The 20432-nt window shown below is 46.6% G+C and overlaps 1 protein-coding gene across 1 annotated transcript; it reads left to right on the top strand.

Annotated features, from left to right (window-relative positions):
- Positions 1 to 2048: 2048 nt before the first annotated feature.
- LOC112074529 (peroxisome proliferator-activated receptor gamma coactivator-related protein 1) lies at positions 2049 to 19909 on the top strand. The gene is given in 18 exon segments (XM_024141690.2): positions 2049 to 2199; positions 4494 to 4598; positions 5249 to 5401; positions 5629 to 5736; positions 9270 to 11232; positions 11866 to 11919; positions 12171 to 12254; positions 12522 to 12993; positions 12995 to 13065; positions 13068 to 13127; positions 13130 to 13162; positions 13165 to 13365; positions 13368 to 13506; positions 16862 to 17074; positions 17233 to 17299; positions 17858 to 17979; positions 18590 to 18741; positions 19209 to 19909. Coding segments are annotated over 18 exon segments (4233 nt in total). The 5' UTR covers positions 2049 to 2067; the 3' UTR covers positions 19313 to 19909.
- Positions 19910 to 20432: the final 523 nt, after the last annotated feature.

Here is a 20432-nt window from a genome sequence, read left to right as displayed (position 1 = left end):
GCTTGTCTTGTTCCGCAGTTGGTAGACGATGGAATGTGTACCATGGTGGACGTGCATTCTGACCTTTTTAATGGTGTATTAGCTTTAACCACAAACGTCATTAGCTTTAACCACAAAAAATAACGTTAACAACGAAGGTAAAATGTACTATTCAACTAGCGATTAAGTTAGCTAACTCCGGGAGCAAACATCTGCAATAAGAAGTCTACTTCAAACTGGAAACTGTTCAGAATATTGTGGATTGAGATTCCTGCACATTCTGGAGTCTACATTGTTTTTGATTGTGCATCCTCATGCCACTAGATGGCACTTTTGTAATAATGAAGAAAACAAAAGATGGGTTAGTTTACAACGGGCAGAAAGCTGTGTGTTGTGATTCTGGATGGCCAGATAATTAGCAACAATGACAAGAAGCTGCCTTGTGGGGAATCGTATGTGTCTCTTTTCAGCTAGTTATCTAACCAGCACCTGTAATGATGTATTTGAGAGTCAACAAGTGCTCAATGTGCAAATGTATTTATCTTTTCAATTAATATTGGAGATGAAATCTAGTTTCCATGTTGTCAACAATCTAAGCCAACCCAGTGTGTTTTGCCCCATAGTTGCGCAAGCATCAGTTTGTTGCTAAACAACCAACCTTATAATTTGCGGCGTAAAACAGAGGTATACTGGACCCCCTAAAAACATACCACTTCGATACAGCTACGACTAGAAGTGACTTTTCGTAACAGGTGCAGACATAGCTGGGGGAAGTAGTTTGGGGGCGTCATATTTCCGTTAGGGAACGCCTACTCTGTGAAGTGCACATGTGCAATAACTCAATTCGCCTTTGCACTCCTTCTAAACAATGCCATATTTGGAAACTTTGAAAATCGTAAAGTCTACAAAACTTAGTCCACTCTGTTCGTAACAGTTTATAGTATTGGGAACAGAAAACTGTATTGAGATCAAATGTTTAATCGATGAGAAGATTTGCAGAATGTCTGCAATTCCATCTTCTCCCATCTCATTCTATCTTCTCCCATTGCCGGCAACTGGGCTTCCTACTCACTACCATATTTGGTAGTGAGTGGAAACGCCCAGCGGATGCTTCACATTTATACACCCGGTGAAATATCTGTTCAAATGTCAGATGTGTTCAGACTGACATGGCTACTCTAGTTGTCATGGTAATGGCGGGTGTGTGCAGGGGCATAGGCTGATTGGTGGTGGTGCCCATTCTTCCTCTCAATCAGAAATTGTTTTGTAGCATGCAGTCTACCCCAGATGCTTTTAATGTTCGATATGAAAGTCTACCCCAGATGCTTTTAATGTTCGATATGAAAGTCTCCCCCAGTTGCTTTGAATGTTTGAAATCTTAGTGTAAGAACACTTTTAAAGCCTCAAAGGGTAAGACGATCCAACTTTCAAAAATAGTCCTTTTTGGCTAGCCACAGCATTCAACTAGCTAGCTATGTAGCTGTTTAGCTTTCACATGCTTTGTTCAAACAATGAACAAACTTGTGAGCTACCAGATGTTCTTGTCAAACTGTCAAGAGAGTAGCTAGCAAGCAACAATATATGCTAAATCACAGTCTAGAAACCACTTAAGGGCATTTGACCTTTCAGACAAGTCACATGGCCAGGAATCAGATTTATGTGATTTCAAAATGTGGCTTGAAATATCTGATTCCATGTGCTTTTTGTCTGTGCAGACTACAGGAAAAATATCAGATTTGACTCAACTATATACATWATTTTTTTGTATTTGAGTCAAACTTCAAACTGCCACTCTGGCGTTGCAGTTGGGTTGGACATAAAACTAGAAAACATTTATTTGACAGGTATAAAATCTGTTCTTCGTTTGCGTTGACTTTGACATGATTAAGATTTGACATATCAAAGATATTTAATTTGGGGCTTTCTGCAGAGGCCAAAGCGAATCGGATGACGATCTGATTTCCGGTCAGTTTTGCTCTTACTTGCAAAACAGTACTTGGTTATGATTTGAGCAAGATACATTGATCCCAGATCTGCGTTTACCGGTAACTTCCGTGTGCTGGCGACCACGTGTCGGTGCGCTGACCAATGGCAACGCTACTAGCTATAGCTGAACGAAGCCATGTGAGGATCTGTAAAATGGCGGCGCAGTGGCGTGGAAAAGATCAGCTTATAATCACCGGCAACACGGACTTTCTGACCACAAACACATTCAATGAGGTACGGCTTTGATACATAATTTTTCAGCATACATGTGGCCAAATAAAAATGACTTGTACCACTTGGCTTTGACTATTTTTCGTGTTTGAAAAAGGCAAACCAGCACGCGGTGCCTACACGTGGATGTGAACGGCTAGTAGTAGCTAACGTTAGCTGCGAGTCGCATGGTGGCATGGGAAAATAACTGCTGGTGACACAAGTATTCAACTATAATGTCTCCATTATTTCACGATTTAGTTCTGCATAAAACAATTTCATTGGCTTTCTGCAAAGTAATACCTGTCTAAGTTGCCGTGACAGTAAATGTAATGTGCTATAATTATGTAAGGAGTCAGCCAAGTTTCTTCTCTACTCGGAAAAGGCGATATTCTGTCTGCTGCTAACGTTTATAGTTGCTGGACACCTAAAGACTGGTCGTGTTGGGTATGCGGAAGCTGGCAACAATGAATTGTCGGTTGGCGTCAATCAAAAGCAAATTATAAGATTCAATTGTTGAGTTTATTCTGCATTCACGTGGCTGCCGATATGCATATTTAGCAGAGTACTGGAACGTACACACACACTCACTGTCCCATACATATTCAGACAGGGACACATTACTTTTGTAATGTTGTAACTGTTACGGTCCAAGTGTTGGGCATGTTACCTATGTCAACCATGGACTCATACAGAGGTACATCTAATTCCGCTACAATACACCCTTATTTTACTCGTTTTTATAGCATTTCAATTGCCTTTGCGTACCACCCATTTCAGTAAATATTCTCCATATATCATTAACACCTGTCAACACTGGTCTCACACCCAGGGTCTTGTTTTACTGAACTAGCTATAGCCGCTCTACTCTTGTGGGAAACGTTCATGATAAACAGAGTTGTAACTAGTGTGATTGTATAGGCCTAACATTGACGTTAATAGGAGTGAGTGTCAGGCACCTAGTAGCCTACAATGGCCTATTTCAACGCTGTCCACGTCTTTGTACTACTGTACTATCCCCGCATCAATTAAAATCATTTATATTTCCTGAGAGGTAATGAGGGATTAGTGCATAGGGACCCAATGGGCTCTGGTCCAAAGTAGTGTACTATATAAGGAATAGGGTACCATTTGGAACGGGCTCAATAATAAATAAAGGCCAAATAAAAAAATAACGTTACGCGACGCTTTTCTGTTTTCCCCAGTCTGAGCATTTTACAATGCTCCCATTGTTACTGTTCGCAGTCGGATCTCATCTCCCACACACCTATTGGTTGGGTGACACTGAGAAAACAACACTGACTGGAAACTCTCCCAAATGGCACCCTACTCCCTATAGTGCACTACTTTTGACCAGAGAATGGGCCTTGGTCAAAAGTAGTGCACTGCACTTCATATGTAATAGGATGCCATATGGGATGCAGCTTGTGACTATCACGTTTCTCAAGATCCATTTGGATCTATAAGCCCTGGTCATAAGTAGTGCACTGCGTTTGGGAATAGGGTGTAGGGACGTAGGCCCATAATCATATTATAGACAGACAGTGTCCCAGCAACAACCACCACCACACCCAGGGAGGGGCCCGTTGTTGTCAAGGAGTGAGAGTGCGGACTAGTGTGCTATGGGCTAACTGTCACTTTTTATGACAAGCCAACTCATGTCCTTATGATGCGAGACACTTTGTGCTGCTGTTTTTACACCTCGTTGGATACATCAAACTGAAGAGTGGGAATGACTGTCCGAACATTCCCCTCCGCCCCCGCCACAGGGCTCTTCAACAGTCTGAAAACATGCACACACACTCAGTCTGATGGGAGGAAGCATACAAACGCAGCCTCAACAAACACTAATGACTAGCAGCTTGTTTTATTGTATTCAGACTGCTCTTTGAGTTATGTTACTCAAGTGTCTTTTAGTAGAAATGTGTTAACTTTCTCAATCTTTCCTTAATTAATTTTACATTTAGATTTTAGTCATTTAGCAGACGTTCTTATCCAGAGCGACTTCCCCCCATCCTTCCTCTTTGCCACTTTCTGTAAATACATTAAAGAAGAACGTAAGAAGGGAGGGACCTTTGGACTTTCTCCTCCAATACGGTTGGGAAAGAGACGAGGAGATGGGATGCGGGGAATCACAAAAAGACTTATGATCGAGCAACTGTTTCTGTAGGCTGCGTTTACACAGGAGGCCCAATTCAGATATTTTTGCTTGCTCTTTTGACCAATCAGATCAGATCTTTTTCCAATAATTGGGCAGCCTATTTGCCTGACTTGTGATTGAACTTGTTCTCCCTTTCTGATCTTGTTTCTTGTTACAGGCTGTCCTGGGTAAAGGGGAAGTCAGTGATCTGGAAATGGACACTCACTCCTGCCTGGACCCTTCCATCCTGGCTATGTTTGAAGACTCCGCCGTAGCTGCAGAGGTCAGTATCAGGACACAATGTTGGCCAACATTCAGATATACTGGGGTGTATTCATTACGCTGATTCTGTTGTAAAACGTTTCTTAAAAGAAGGCAAACGAAACGGGGAGGGRACTACCTGAATTTGTCCAATAGAAACTCTAACTTTGTTSTTTGCTACCGTTTGGGTCTTAAACGGTTTCCGTAATGAATACGCCCCTGATGTAGACCCTGTTCCCATCCGAGACAGGTTCTACATCAGTGGTTCCCAAACTTCAGGTCTTGACCCAATCTGGGGTCCCCTGAGAAAATATGTGATCTTATCAAACAAATTCAGATTTTTTATAATCTTCAAATGGGTCTAGAGTACAACCTTTTAGTGTCAACTAAGGGCCTTTTACACTACTAGAATGCTCTTTCCTGTCGTTATTATGAGTTGGGACAGCCTGCGGGACCTAAAGCTGAGTAAATATCAACACGCAGCGTTAACTAGGGAATATCATCTTTCCAAGTGGGGCCCCCTGCATTTTCTAGTGTCAATTTGGATTCGTGTGCAGAAAAACTCCTGGTTTACATTAACTTGTCCAATTAGAAACAGAAATGAGAGATGCCATTTGTATTATTCTTTATTAATTCAATTTATTTCAGAAATGAATGACATTTGTTTTTCAGACTAGGAGCAGACTGGATGAGGAGAGTGAGTCCACGTTGTTGACAGCTCTAACAGAGATACTGGACAGTGTTGAYGATGAGACCCTGTCTCCCTTTGACACCCTGCCTGACACTGGGCTYTTCTCTGACCAGAGGCTACGGGACAACTCACCGGTGGGTAAAACCAAGTGTGGGTCTGTGTGTGTGATTCAGAGTAACCAGCAGTCCTACTCTGAGACGCTGTGTGAATACAGTCCCAGGTGTTGTTGATTTGATGACAATCAGGGGTACTGCTTTTATTTTGGTTTTATCTGGAAGTCATGGTGAAAATGGTGTCTGTGGGAGGACGTGATTGTTGTTTTGTAATTACTGTATTTCTCCTGTTTGGTGTGTTTCTCCAGTTGAGGCGGCTGCTGAGTTTCACACGGTCTCCACCTGATAAAGAAGCACTCTTTCGTTCCATAAAGACCCCCTCTTCATCTTCATCCCCCTCTTCCTCTGTTGGAAAGGTAGAAACCTCATCCCTTTCTGTTTTATGGAAGTGTGTGTGTCAGATTAAGATTAGCCGTACTACTACTGGTAATCCCACCCGTTAATCTAGGTTTACAGAGGTCATTTCAATGATAAAAGAACCACTAGAAGAGTGCTCTCCAACCCCTGTTTCTGGAAGCATCCTCCTGCAGGTTTTCACTCCAACCCTGTTCCTGGAAGCTATCCTCCTGTAGGTTTTCACTCAACCCTGTTCCTGGAAGCTATCCTCCTGTAGGTATTCACTCCAACCCTGTTCCTGGAAGCTATCCTCCTGAGGTATTCACTCCAACCCTGTTCCTGGAAGCTATCCTCCTGTAGGTATTCACTCCAACCCTGTTCCTGGAAGCTATCCTCCTGTAGGTATTCACTCCAACCCTGTTCCTGGAAGCTATCCTCCGTAGGTATTCACTCCAACCCTGTTCCTGAAGCTATCTCCTGTAGGTATTCACTCCCAACCCTGTTCCTGGAAGCTATCCTCCTGCAGGTTTCACTCCAACCCTTTTCCTGGAAGCTATCCTCCTGTAGGTATTCACTCCAACCCTGTTCCTGGAAGCTATCCTCCTGTAGGTTTTCACTCCAACCCTTTTCCTGGAAGCTATCCTCCTGTAGGTTTTCACTCCAACCCTGTTCCTGGAAGCTATCCTCCTGTAGGTTTTCACTCCAACCCTGTTCCTGAAGCTATCCTCCTGTAGGTTTTCACTCCAACCCTTTTCCTGGAAGCTACCTCCTGAGGTTTTCACTCCAACCCTGTTCCTGGAAGCTACCCTCCTGTAGGTTTTCACTCCAACCCTGTTCCTGGAAGCTATCCTCCTGTAGGTTTTCACTCCAACCCTGTTCCTGGAAGCCATCCTCCTGTAGGTTTTCACTCCAACCCGTTTCCTGGAAGCTATCCTCCTGTAGGTTTCACTCCACCCTGTTCCTGGAAGCTATCCTCCTGTAGGTTTCACTCCAACCCTGTTCCTGGAAGCAACCCTCCTGTAGGTTTTCACTCCAACCCTGTCCTGGAAGCTATCCTCCTGTAGGTTTTCACTCCAACCCTGTTCCTGGAAGCTATCCTCCCTGTAGGTTCACTCCAACCCTGTTCCTGGAAGCTACCCTCCTGTAGGTTTTCACTCCAACCTGTTCCTGGAAGCTACCTCCTGTAGGTTTTCACTCCAACCCTGTTCCTGGAAGGCTATTCCTCCTGTAGGTTTTCACTCCAACCCTGTTTCCTGGAAGCTACCTCCTGTAGGTTTTCACTCCAACCCTGTTCCTGGAAGCTATCCTCCTGTAGGTTTTCACTCCAAACCCTGTTCCTGGAAGCTATCCTCCTGTAGGTTTTCACTCCAACCTCCTATTCCTGCGAAAAGCTATCCTCCTGTAGGTTTTCACTCCAACCCTGTTCCTGGAAGCTACCCTCCTGTAGGTTTTCACTCCAACCCTGTTCCTGGAAGCTATCCTCCTGTAGGTTTTCACTCCAATCCTGTTCCTGGAAGCTATCCTCCTGTAGGTTTTCACTCCAACCCTGTTCCTGGAAGCAACCCTCCTGTAGGTTTTCACTCCAACCCTGTTCCTGGAAGCAACCCTCCTGTAGGTTTTCACTCCAACCCTATTTGTAACTAACCTGGGGTGTATTTATTACATCTTGCAACGGAAACCGTTTACTGTTTAAGAAGCAAACATAATGAAACGGGGAGGGTCCTACTTGAATTTGTTCAATAGAAACTCGATTTATATTGCAAAACGTTTTCCATTTGGAGTAAACTGTTTCTGTTGCAGAACAGTCATTTAGCTGTGGCGCTTCGATTTTTTCCGTCCCTGAGCAAATTTCAGGTCTGCTGACTGCAAACTTGAACATTGTGAAAATTCTGTGGAACTTCCGGCACGCGTTTATTGTGACCACTGAGCCTGTACCAACTTTAAGTTAGTTAGTAGGCTACTGTGGCTATTTGATCATCATGTAGGCCTACCAGAGTAGCCTACCATCAGAAACAAGGGAGACAAATGCCTCCCATAACRTTTTAACATGGAAATACCTGTTCTATCATTCAGCCTRCAGTAGCAGCCAATGTGTGGTGTTCAATATAGGCSTACATTCCATGAGACTTTTGGGGGGGAAACATGYAGGGCTTGACATGAACCTGTTTATCCACTTGTYCTTCATACAAGGAGGTGAYTGAAAAATGTTGTTTGATGCAAGAAACCACTTTACAAAATAAAATGCATAATTATTCCCATACCRTTATTACAGAGAATCAGACAAATTATGCTACCCTCTGCCTATTGGCTACTTAGCTTATTCAAGGCCGTCTCAAAATACAACACTGCCCCTTTAAGACATGCAAATGCTCTTTACCTGACTGGCTTTTCAAAGATGTCTAGAAATACAAACGTTTTGTGCTCTTGTAGGAAGCAACCACTCCCCCCATTGTTAAGTACAAACGTATCTATAACTGGGCTAATAACACACTAACTAGCAGAGGATATGAACAGATGTGCACAGGTGCCTACATGCAGCTCTCGCTTTGATCTCAAAACAAGCGCATACTGTCCAGTGGCCATATATGATCCATATATGGCAATGGCTATTTTCATATAGGCCTAGTGCAGCTCTGATTGGTTATGGTGCACTGGTCTGTGTAGTGGTGCTTGTCAGTGCAATAGAATCCTACTCCGATGAGCTCTGCCTACAAGAAAATCTCTTGCACAGTTGGTTTTGTATACTAAGTCTTGCGTAGTTGGTTTTGTATACTAAGTCTTGCGTAGTTGGTTTTGCATACTAAGTCTTGCGTAGTTCGTTTTGCATACTAAGTCTTGCGTAGTTCGTTTTGTATATACTATCTTGCGTAGTTCGTTTTGTTTCGGTATGTTGCATTGAAAGGGGCTAACATTTCGTTGATTCGATCCCAATTCCCACAGTAGAGGGAAACGTTGATAGTGTTAACTAACGGGGGAAACTAGAAAGTCGAGTGAGGTTCAGTCTCGTGCTTCTCTGCGCGGGCTGATATTTAATCTGCGTGGCCGCGCATGCACCGTCACGCAAAGAAAATAATTCTGTCGAGGGGCACTTTGAAGATGCTGGAACAGTCAACATTTACTTTTCCTCTGCAAACAAAACGAGTTACGAATAGAAAAATCGGACAACCCCATTGTAGAATTATCTATTTCTATGCAAGATAAATATTCCTCTCGAGGCACATTCACGTTATGAGTACCATAGGAAGAGCCCTGCGCTGGAGTAACTTGTTTGATTTCAAATAAGAAAAACGGTTAAAGATTTACATTCGTTTTAATGTACTAAATAAAATGTATATCATAATGAATTTGACATACATTTGTATGGGATTGGGTTGTGTCATAGTTTGGAAATCATATACAAAAAATATTAGTGTACTAGACTATGGGATTGAGTTTGTCATGAAAAATAATACAGAGAATGATATCTTTATTAAAAATAGAGAAATGGCGAGCACGATTATGAGCATAGCTGGCTCTGCTGGARTAACAGTCTTGACGTCATTCTTCCTTACAGGTTGAGACAGTCATTACTGACAGACCCAGGAGGGCTAGGCTAACTCCCAGAGCCCAGGGCTCTTCCACATCCATACAGAGGAGCGATGGAGAGGAGGAGGAGGGCGGCAAGGTCCACATTCACAGTCCGCCTCGGGGCTTCAATCTGACCAATCAGGACTCGGGAAAACTTTTCCTTGACCAATCAGAAGTCAGAGCGCTGAACTCTGTAGAGAAGGACCATGGCTACTCCTCTACAGTGTCCCTGGTGGACCTGGTGAAACTCATGCACCCCTACTGCCTSAGGGTGTGCCTGGATGAGGAGGRGAAGGACTGGGTCGGCACATCCAGGCAGGAGGCCTCCTCCCTGGGGGAACGGAGCGCGGACCAGAGAGTACCCCTGGAGGGCGAGGTGTGGAGGTATACGAAGCCTGGTTCGGAAGAGAGCGATGAGGAAATTGATGTGGACGGATCAGATGACGAGTGTCCCTCGGGAGGAGGGATGAAGGATGAGAAAGAGGGGGGTGGAGAACAGGGAAGTAAAGGTGAAGAAGTGAAGCAACTAAAAAGTCTACTTGTGAAGTGGGACGTGTCCCAAGAAGGCCAGAAGACCAAGAACAAAAAAAGAGTGAGCTTCGGACCCGTCCTGGTGACATCCTACGAGCTACCAGAAACAGACGAACTTGACTTAAACGTGCTCCCGGACTTGAGCGAGCTCACCAGCCAAATCCCCATTTTTGACTTCAACAACGACACGAAAACAACGACCATTTCCCTCACAACATCCTCTCCAGAGTCTTCAGCAGCATCTTCAAAGGACAACCAACACCCGGTTGTAACTGACATACCTGAAAGGACCGGAGATAAGTCGTCGTCGGAGCCTCCACCACAGCAAGGCGAGTCCAAGCCCAGACCGGCCCTCAGTCTTCAGCAGTACCGCCTGCTGCGCCAGCAGAAAATACTACCCCTGGTGGTGAAACCTGAGAATTACACCACCAAATGGCCCTCTCTACCTGAAACCCCCAAGGAGTTGCCTCCTATACCCTATTTGCAAGGACCTAAATATAACGTTTTGGGACCAACGACCACACATCATTACATAGGARGTAAAACAGGGGATGATGTCAGTGGATTCAAGCCTATATCTAAGACTAGGACAAAGATTGTCTCTCCTGCTTGTCCCAGTAAACCTGGTAAAGGCATTGGCATCAATGGATCAAAGCCTGTAAGAAGTGGGACTAAGACTTCTCCTGCCAGCTCAGCTTTAAAGCCCAAACGCAACTCAATGGAAGCTAAATCTGCTAATTATGTTGGTGTATTAAAGCGTATTTGGACTGAGACCATCTCTCCTGCTAGTCCCTTACCAAGTCCCAACCTGAACTCCAACTCAGTGGCGGGTCTGGGCCAGAACAGGACGAGCCCAGAAAAGAGTGCTGTTGCTGTCAGTAGCGACCCCCCAAACCCTGTCCTGGTCCCACTACCAGGAACCCGCCCATCTTTGGATGGATTTGATAGGAGCCATGGGACCAACCAGGAGAAGCAGGAACAATCTCTACCTCTGTCCACCACCCAGGAGTCTCCGGCGCCCAAGCCCAAAATGGTGTTCTGCAACCGGGATCCAAGCCTGAAGAGCACCAGTCTCCTCCTTGAGATCCAGCGGAGGTTCTCCACCAAACAACCATTACGGAAAGCACTTCACACCCAAAACACTGCAGAGACCACGAAACAAGGGGATCAGCTTCGCTCTCTCAGTCCAAGGAAAGGGGTCGAGACCGTACCAGAAGGGTCCAAGTTTTCCCCAAGTGCACCAGTAATGGCAAGTCCGTCCTCCAGACCCTCAGTCCATCCACCCACCCATGCYGTTGTTGCTCCTTACCCAGAGATGGAGAGGGCAAAGCGGGTAGCCCTTGGGAACCTCCCCCATGTCCAACTGTCCACATCTCCAGAGAGTAGCACCTGCATACAGACCCCCACCTGCGGCACAGGTAAGCCAGATGAGCCATAACACACACAYAAACAATATATTTTGGTGTAGGGTGAAGYTGACTCTGATTTTGGGTCAGTTTATCATTTTACTTACTACAGGTTAAGGTTAGGATTGGGGRAGTGGAATCTGATCCTAGATCTGTACCTAGGGGAACCTACACCCTGAGTATGTATTTCTTCAGATAAAGCTAATTAAGCTAGAGATAAAAGTGGATGATTTGTGATTTAGTTAGAGCTGGTGTGAAATGAACAAAAATGTATCATTTGTGATGACTTTGATATCCTGTGTCATTCTTTCTAAGCCTCATTCAGAAAGAGATKGTTGTCTCCATGTTCAGCTGAAGGAATCAAAGCTTTAAACATGTACTAGATTGACGACTGCTTTTCAGAACGTGTTTATAGTTTTGTATTTRTTTTGTAAGGAGTGGGGCAGTCCCASTCACATTTATCAGATAGGAAAGATGGAGAKGAAAAAGAGAGTTGCKGAAATAGCAGGGGTCTGGAACCCATGCTGYGGSGGTGTATGTGTTCTGGAGGAAGCAGYTTAGAACACTAGACCAGCAGAACGTTCACCTTGATGAACTGCTACCGTCCCTGCATTCWGAAACTGATTTCTCTTGGTCACGTTGCAGGAATCGAAGCCACAGATCTGACCAGCCTTCTGGAGCGGTTTGAGGAGACACAAGGTGAGTGAGGGATCAGTGGGGTTTTGTTATTAACTCTCTCCTGTTCTTCTTCCAGCTATCCTACGTCCCATCCATTGTGGGATTTGCATTCAGATGTATTGATTTGGTTGATGCATACATCCCAGCTACCCCTGTCCYTGTCATCTTAAACATGGTGCTGGAAAAAGGCACAACAGATCCTAAATCAGCACTCCTACTGTAAGATTCAACCCCTGATCTTGCCTCCCTCATGGCTGTGTCTCTTCCCACAGCCAAAGAGGAGACTGAGAGTGAACCTGACGGCAGTCCAGATAGGAGCCCTGTTGGAGTTGAAGAGCTGAGCAGTAACACTGAAGGTGAGTTAAAGGACGGTCCTTTCTATTATGCAGAAAGACTCCGCCTGGAGACTTGCACCCTATTACCTCCTTGGTGCACTACTTTTGACCAGAGCCAAATATGGGCACTGGTCAAAACTAGTGCACTATAAAGGGAATAGGGCGCCATTTGGGATGAACTGGTTCTTCGACTTCATTTCTAGTTTAGTCCACACAGTTGCTCAGAGGACTTTGCTGTGGTTATTCTCAGAACTTCAGTTTATCATCTGGTTTGTTGCTTTCTTTCAGGGATGCTGACACTGCTGGGTGCCTATCTCCTCAGCACCCAAGAAAAACTCTGTCTTCCAGAACCTGCTGGCTTTCCAGAACTTGTCAACACACTCAAACCCCTCAGAACTCCGGGACCCCTCAGAACTCCGGAACCCCTCAGAACTCCGGAACCCCTCAGAACTCCGGAACCCCTCAGAACTCCGGAACCCCTCAGAACTCCGGGACCCCTCAGAACTCCGGGAACCCTCAGCAACTCTCGGGACCCCCTCAGAACTCTGGAACGTTGCGATACTCAGGAACCTCTCAGCATCCAGAATGTTCTCAGCACTCAGGAACAGGCCCCTGCCCAGCCGCGCTGGAAACCGCTTACCCCTGTCGCACCTCAGAGGAAGCAACCGGCGACCCCCAAACCTCTCCCTCCCAAGGCCATCCATCATCAAACCCGTCCTCTAACACCCAAAAAGGCCCACCCCCTCCACCCAAAGCCCCCTGTCCACCCCTGAGTTCCAGACACCAGTATCTGTCTCCTCGGACCACGACTACTGTCTATCTCAGGATCAACCAGGGATAATACTACTATGCTATGCAGCAAAAAACAAACGATACTCCCCGACCACCAACCAATCCCAACCCCTCCTCAGTGCCTGGCACGCAGAACTCTGGGAAAATTTGCGCCAGCAGCAGCCAATGGACTCCAGGACTGTTCCAGAGACGAAACTTCCCTCAGACTCTGCTCCGCCATCTACAGAGAGCTCCCCCTCTAGGACGGACGCCATTCATGCAGGGGAGACACAGGAAGAGAGAACCAGCCCCTGCATCCCTTCCCCTCCTTCACCCAGTCCCCCTGCCAGAGGTAGGAGGTCGTCCGGCGCTATCGGACAAGGTCTTCATGCTCAGACTCTAGCTCTAGGTCCCCTTCTTCATCATCATCATCTTCCTCATCCTCTCCTCCTCTCGATCCAGGTCTCGCTCTCCACACCGAAAGAGGTAGGTTCAGATCTGTGTGGTGCTGTTATGCTCTTGAATTAAGTTGAGGGGGGGGGGCATGTTAGTGGGTGTGGTGACTGTTTTGCTCTTGATTGAAGGGAGGGGGGGGGGCATGTTAGTGGTGTGGTGACTGTTATTGCTCTTGAATTGAAGTTGGGGGGGGCATGTTAGTGGGTGTGGTGACTGTTATTGCTCTTGAATTGAAGTTGGGGGGGGGGGGCATGTTAGTGGGTGTGGTGACTGTTATGCTCTTGAATTGAAGGGGAGGGGGGGGCATGTTAGTGGGTGTGGTGACTGTTATTGCTCTTAATTGAAGTTGGGGAGGGGGGCATGGTAGTGGGTGTGGTGACTGTTATTGCTCTTGAATTGAAGTTGGGGAGGGGGGGCATGGTGTGGGTGTGGTGACTGTTATTGCCTTGAATTGAAGTTGGGGGGGGCATGGTTGTGGGTGGTGGTGACTGTTATTGCTCTTGAATTGAAGTTGGGGAGGGGGGGCATGGTAGTGGGTGTGGTGACTGTTATTGCTCTTGAATTGAAGTTGGGGGGGGGCATGTTAGTGGGTGTGGTGACTGTTATTGCTCTTGAATTGAAGTTGGGGAGGGGGGCATGGTAGTGGGTGTGGTGACTGTTATTGCTCTTGAATTGAAGTTGGGAAGGGGGGGCATGTTAGTGGGTGTGGTGACTGTTATGCTCTTGAATTGAAAGTTGGGGAGGGGGGGGCATGGTAGTGGGTGTGTGACTGTTTATTGCTCTTGAATTGAAGTTGGGGAGGGGGGGGCATGGTAGTGGGTGTGGTGACTGTTATTGCTCTTGAATTGAAGTTGGGGGGGGGGGCATGTTAGTGGGTGTGGTGGACTTATTGCTCTTGAATTGAAGTTGGGGGGGGGGGGGCATGTTAGTGGGTGTGGTGGACTGTTATTGCTCTTGAATGAAGTTGGGAGGGGGGCATGTTAGTGGGTGTGGTGACTGTATTGCTCTTGAATTGAAGTTGGGGGGGGGGGGCATGTAGTGGCGTGTGGCTGATTATTGCTCTTGAATTGAAGTTGGGGAGGGGGGGCATGTTAGTGGTGTGGTGACTGTTATTGTCTCTTGAATTGAAGTTGGGGGGGGGGGCATGGTAGTGGGTGTGGTGACTGTTATTGCTCTTGAATTGAAGTTGGGGGAGGGGGGGCATGGTGTGGTGTGGTGACTGTTATTGCTCTTGAATTGAAGTTGGGAGGGGGGCATGGTAGTGGGTGTGGTGACTGTTATTGCTCTTGAATGAAGTTGGGGAGGGGGGGCATGGTAGTGGGTGTGGTGACTGTTATTTGCTCTTGAATTGAAGTTGGGGGGGGGGCGCATGGTAGTGGTGTGGTGACTGTTATTGCTCTTGAATTGAAGTTGGGGAGGGGGGGCATGCTTAGTGGGTGGGTGACTGTTATTGCTCTTGATTGAAGTTGGGGAGGGGGGGCATGTTAGTGGGTGTGGTGACTGTTATTGCTCTTTGAATTGAAGTTGGGGAGGGGGGGCATGTTAGTGGGTGTGTGACTGTTATTGCTCTTGAATTGAAGTTGGGGAGGGGGGGCATGTTAGTGGGTGTGGTGACTGTTATTGCTCTTGAATTGAAGTTGGGGGGGGGGGCATGTAGTGGTGTGGTGACTTATTGCTCTTGAATTGAAGTTGGGGAGGGGGGGGCCATGTAGTGGGTGTGGTGCCTGTTATTGCTCTTGAATTGAAGTTGGGGAGGGGGGGGCATGTAGTGGGTTGCGTGACTTATTGCCTTGAATTGGAAGTGGGGGAGGGGGGGGCATGCGTAAGTGGTGTGTTGGTGATTATTGCTTCTTGAATTGAAGTTGGGGAGGGGGGCATGTAGTGGGGTGTCGGTGACTTATGCTCTTGAATTGAAGTTGGGGAGGGGGGGGGGCGCCATGTTAGTTGGGTGGGATGACTTATTGCTCTTGAATTGAAGTTGGGAGAGCGGGGGGGCATGGTCTTGTCGGGTGTGGTGACTTATTGCCTCTTGAATTGAAGTTGGGGAGGGGGGGGCATGGTAGTGGGGGTGTGGTGACTGTTATTGCTCTTGACTTGAAGTTGGGGAGGGGGGGGCATGGGTAGTGGGGTGTGGTGACTGTTATTGCTCTTGAATTGAAGTTGGGGAGGGGGGCATGTGTAGTGGGTGGTGGTGACTGTTATTGCTCTTGAATTGAAGTTGGGGAGGGGGGGCATGGTAGTGGGTGTGGTGCTTTGCTCTGACTTGAAGTTGGGGACATGTAGTGGGTGGTGACTGTTTATTTGCTCTTGACATTGAAGCTTGGTGGAGGCAGGGGCAATGTTACGTGGTGTGGTGACTTTATTGCCCTTGAATTGAGTTGGGGAGGGGGGCATGGTAGTGGGTGTGGACCAACTGGTACGGTACTTTGCTATTGCCTGTTTTTAAACCTAATTTCTTCCAATTTACACATTTTGCCATGAGCTGACCTAAAAAAAGATGTTTTTAAAGATTTTTTTTGGCAGTTTACACATTTTGCCAACGTTATAGCCCAATCAATGACATGAGATTTTAACTTCTCCCTGGCTGTATACTTTTTATTTTTGGTGATTGCTTAGTTCTAAAAGATGATCTTCAAATAACAATATCTCCATACCATCTTCTACATACTTTACATCTGGTTTTAGTCATTAAGTTTACACACAACGTTTTACCAAAATGTATTTTCTTGCTTTAACCCACATCTCTCCTTCTCTTTCTCCAATCCTCCTCCTCCCATCTCTCCTTCTCCTCATCCTCTCCTCCATCCCTCCTCCTCTCCCCCATCCCTCTCCTCTCCCCCCTCCTCTCTCCTCTCCCTCTCCCCATCCCTCCTCCCTCTCCTCTCCCTCTCTCCTCCCCATCCCTCTCCCTCCTCGCCATCCCTCTCCCTCTCCTCCCCATCCCTCTCCCTCTCCTCCCATCCCTCTCCCTCTCCTCCCCATCCCTCTCCCTCTCCTCCCCATCCCTCTCCCTCTCCTCCCCATCCCTCTCTCCCTCTCCTCCATCCCTCTTCCTCTCCTCCTTCCCCTCCATCCTCCTCCTCCCCATCCTCCTATCTCCTCCCCTCCCTCCCCACTCCCCATCCCATCCCTCTCCTCCCATCAACCTCTCCCTCCCTCGCCCTCTCCTCCCTACCCCTCCCTCTCCCATAACTCTCCTCCCCATCCCTCTCCCTCTCCTCCCCATCCCTCCTCCCTCCTCCCCATCCCTCTCCCTCTCTCCCACCCTCTCCCTCCTTCCTCTCCTCATCCCTCCCCCTCTCCCTCCCAATCCCTCCTTTCTCCATCCCTCTCCTCGCCCCACTCCCCATCCCTCCGCCCCATCCCTCTCCCCATCCTCCTCCGCACCAGGTTCTGTCCAGGCGTTCTGAAAGCAGCTCCTCCTCCTCGTCCTCTTGCTCCAGCTCCGTCTCCCGTTCCCCGGTTCCCTGCCGGTACCGGCTCCCCTACCCACAGTCCTGGAACCGCGCTCGGTCCACATCAAAGTCCTGGACTCAGTCTGGTTCCAGATCTAGGTCCAGATCCCCCTCCACACTGGCCCACAGCAGGGCCCAGAGGTGGAAGGACTGCTGCAGGTCACTGATGGCATTAATACTTTTTTWWAAGTATTTTGTAAAAGTTTTTAGGGRTGTGTATTATTAAAGGAGTTCTGAATGATAGTTAATAATACAAAAGCCACACTGGTCTTCCGTAGTCCATCTCACCTCGCTGTCTCCCCTCCCCCAACCTTCAGCTCCAACAGGGACTCCAGGAAACGAAAGAGACAACAAGAGATGAGGAATCAAAAACTAAAAGCCATAGTGAGTACTGAGTAGTACATTACAAACCGTKGTACACCTTGTGTTTTTGCTGTTAACATTTTAGAAATATATTTTTTAATACTTTTTAAGATGTTAAATGTAAACGTGACATTACTTCCTGATTGATTTGGAGACCAAATTGTCGCCAACTGTCCTCTTCGGTTCCCACCAGATGGCCAAGCTGCAAATTGAAGATTGGCTATATYATAAAMATTTCTGGAAACCAAAATGAGCTTTTTGGTCTTCAATTTAGGTYAGGAATACAATACAATAACACAGATGTTTCAGACAACAAGCACTTTAATTCCCTCTGACATCATYGCATGTGTGATATAACAGCATGTACTACAATGTATTTGAATTACATTGCTGGAGGCTCATCTCCTCTGAAACAAAACCAATACAGATGTGCCTGGGAGAGACCTGCGGCACCGTGTCCCCTTTCACAGATCTCAGCTTCATGTTTGGGTTTCAAATCTGACTTTAAGAAGATCATTTGTAGAAATCTGCAGGGCTTGTGATAGTGACAACCCTTGGTGCGTTGTTTTGTGTGGCCAGGACGAGCGCAGGGTGGTGTACGTGGGCCGCATCCAGAGGACCATGATGCACGCGGAGCTGAGAGAACGCTTCTCTCTGTTTGGAGAGGTGGAGGAATGCACCCTGCACTTTAGAGACAGGGGGTGAGTCTTTCTTTCTGTTTGGAGAGGTGGAGGAATGCACCCTGTTGCAGCAACTTTCAGAGACAGGGGGTGAGTCTTTCTTTCTCTGCCATCAAAAGAGATGGACAAAAATCATTAGCATCAGTGTCTTTAAACTCTTTCTTCTCTAGACTTTCTCTGTCCTCTTTCCCCTTCTCGCCCCCTCACCTCTCCCTCTCTGTCCCTTCACCTCTCCCTCTCTGTCCCCATCACCTCTCTCTCTTTCTCTCTCGGTCCCCTCACTTCTCTCTCTCTCTATCCCCCTCACCTCTCCCTCTCTGTCCCCATCACCTCTCTCTCTTTCTCTCTCGGTCCCCTCACTTCTCTCTCTCTCTATCCCCTCACCTCTCCCTCTCTGTCCCATCACCTCTCTCTCTTTCTCTCTCTGGCCCCTCACTTCTCTCTCTCTGTCCCCCTCACCTCTCTCTCTCTCTCTCTCTGTCCCCCTCACCTCTGTCACTCTTTCGGCCCCCTTAGATATAATCATACTTCATTTTATTTATTGAACACTTATTTCACCAGGTAACTTACCTTTGTCCATGTCAAGTGGTTAGGAAATAACAATTTCTTAACCTTTGTTCTGTTTCCATAGCGACCACTACGGCTTTGTGACGTTCTACAACATGAAAGATGCGTTCTCAGCCATCGAGAACGGCTACAAGCTGAGGAGACCTGACGAGCTGCCCTTTGACCTCTGTTTCGGGGGCAGGCGTCAGTTCTGCAAATCTACGTACGCCGACCTAGGTGAGAACCTTTAAGGGTCCCAAATGAGAAAGGGAGATACCTACTCAGTTGTTCAACTGAATGTCTTCAACTGAAATGTGTCTTCCACAATTAACCCAACCCCTCTGAATCAGAGAGGTGCGGAGGCTGCCTTAATCGACATCCCATGTATTCGGCGCCTGGGGAACAGTGGGTTAACTGCCTTGATCAGTGGCAGAACAACAGATTTGACCTTGTCAGCTCGGGGATTTGATCCAACAACCTTTCGGTTACTGGACCAACGCTCCTAACCACTAGGCTACCTGCCACACAATGGCACCCTATGTTTATTAAGAATGTTTATCGGCCTCTCGGACGAAGGCTTTCCCCTTTTGGGAAATAGATGATATGAGTTTATTAAGTCACATGCACAGGGTCGCAGATGTAATTGCAGGGTAAACAGGTTGAAATCATAGCATGTTGGTAACTGAACTGGTTTGTTTCACCAGATTCTAATCGGGAAGAGGAGGACGCCACTCCAGCGAAAAGTGAGGAGGAGGAGCTGGACTTTGACACGCTATTGAAGCAGGCACAGAAAGGCTTGAAGCGGTAGCAGAGTCCTGGAGGAAGAGAGGGAGCCAAGAAAGGAATGATGGAGCTGTCACCCTGTTCCCTATAGAGGGCACTAACCTGAGGGTTCTGGTCCCAAAGCAGTGCCCTCTATAGAAGGGAATGATGGAGATGTCACCCTGTTCCCTATAGAGGGCACTAACCTGAGGGTTCTGGTCCCAAAGCAGTGCCCTCTATAGAAGAGAACGGGGTGTAATTTGGTCCTGCTCCAACAAGTTAGAAAGACTTACCTCAGAGATATACACATGCACATACTTTAACATTGTAGAAATGTTGTTTTAACTTGTTCACTTTTATCAACTCATTGTATTTACCGTGCTAGCAAGACTTTGTTGATACAGTAAAAAGATTTGTAAGAAGAAAAAAATCATATGAAACTTATTGGAATATTGTAGTTTATTTATTTTTTAAAGGAAGAATCTTTAAATATCTTTGTTTGCACTAATATTGCATTTGCAAGCTTTGCATTACTCTCGTCTGTTACAATGTTTAAAAAGTTGAGATTCCCTTGGTCATTTTATTCCCAATTATGAACATGTTCTTTATGAATGAATAAAGACTATTATTGTGTAATACTGAACTAGTGTCCACCCCATTGCCCTGACTGGACGGATCCATGGACTGACAGATGAAGGAATATCTCAAACACTACACTGTGAGTCTTCTTAAAGTGGAAACGAGTTGCTTAGTAACAGCCTACCTTTGGTTTTGAAGCTCACAATGTAGAAAATAATTAACCTGCCAAACTATACATTTCCAAAACGACATTCACTTTAAAGAGGATGGTACAAGGTAATCACAAGCAAGACTAGTTTAAGAGGAAATGAATTAAGTTAAAGTAGACTTGTGAACTAATGCCTATTTTTTTTATTTGGCACGTTGATAAGATGGAGAGCGGACCCTTTAAAGGAAATTGTACACTGTCTCTTTAAGCACGCACCAACCAGAAGCCCTACATCGATCGATCCACGATTGCGCATGGTTAACTAAAACAATATTTTCTCGACTTTTAATTATGATTCTTCCTATGATTGGCATTCCACTGTCTAATTCTGTAGCACAACTTATATCGCTTTATTTGGCGAGCTACTGAGTCTGCGCAC

The sequence above is a fragment of the Salvelinus sp. IW2-2015 genome, unplaced genomic scaffold (assembly GCF_002910315.2).
Source record: "Salvelinus sp. IW2-2015 unplaced genomic scaffold, ASM291031v2 Un_scaffold2671, whole genome shotgun sequence".
In the NCBI taxonomy this organism is placed as follows: Eukaryota; Metazoa; Chordata; class Actinopteri; order Salmoniformes; family Salmonidae; genus Salvelinus; species Salvelinus sp. IW2-2015.
The sequence above is the reverse complement of the archived record's forward strand: the minus strand, read 5'-3'. Positions and strand labels throughout refer to the sequence as shown.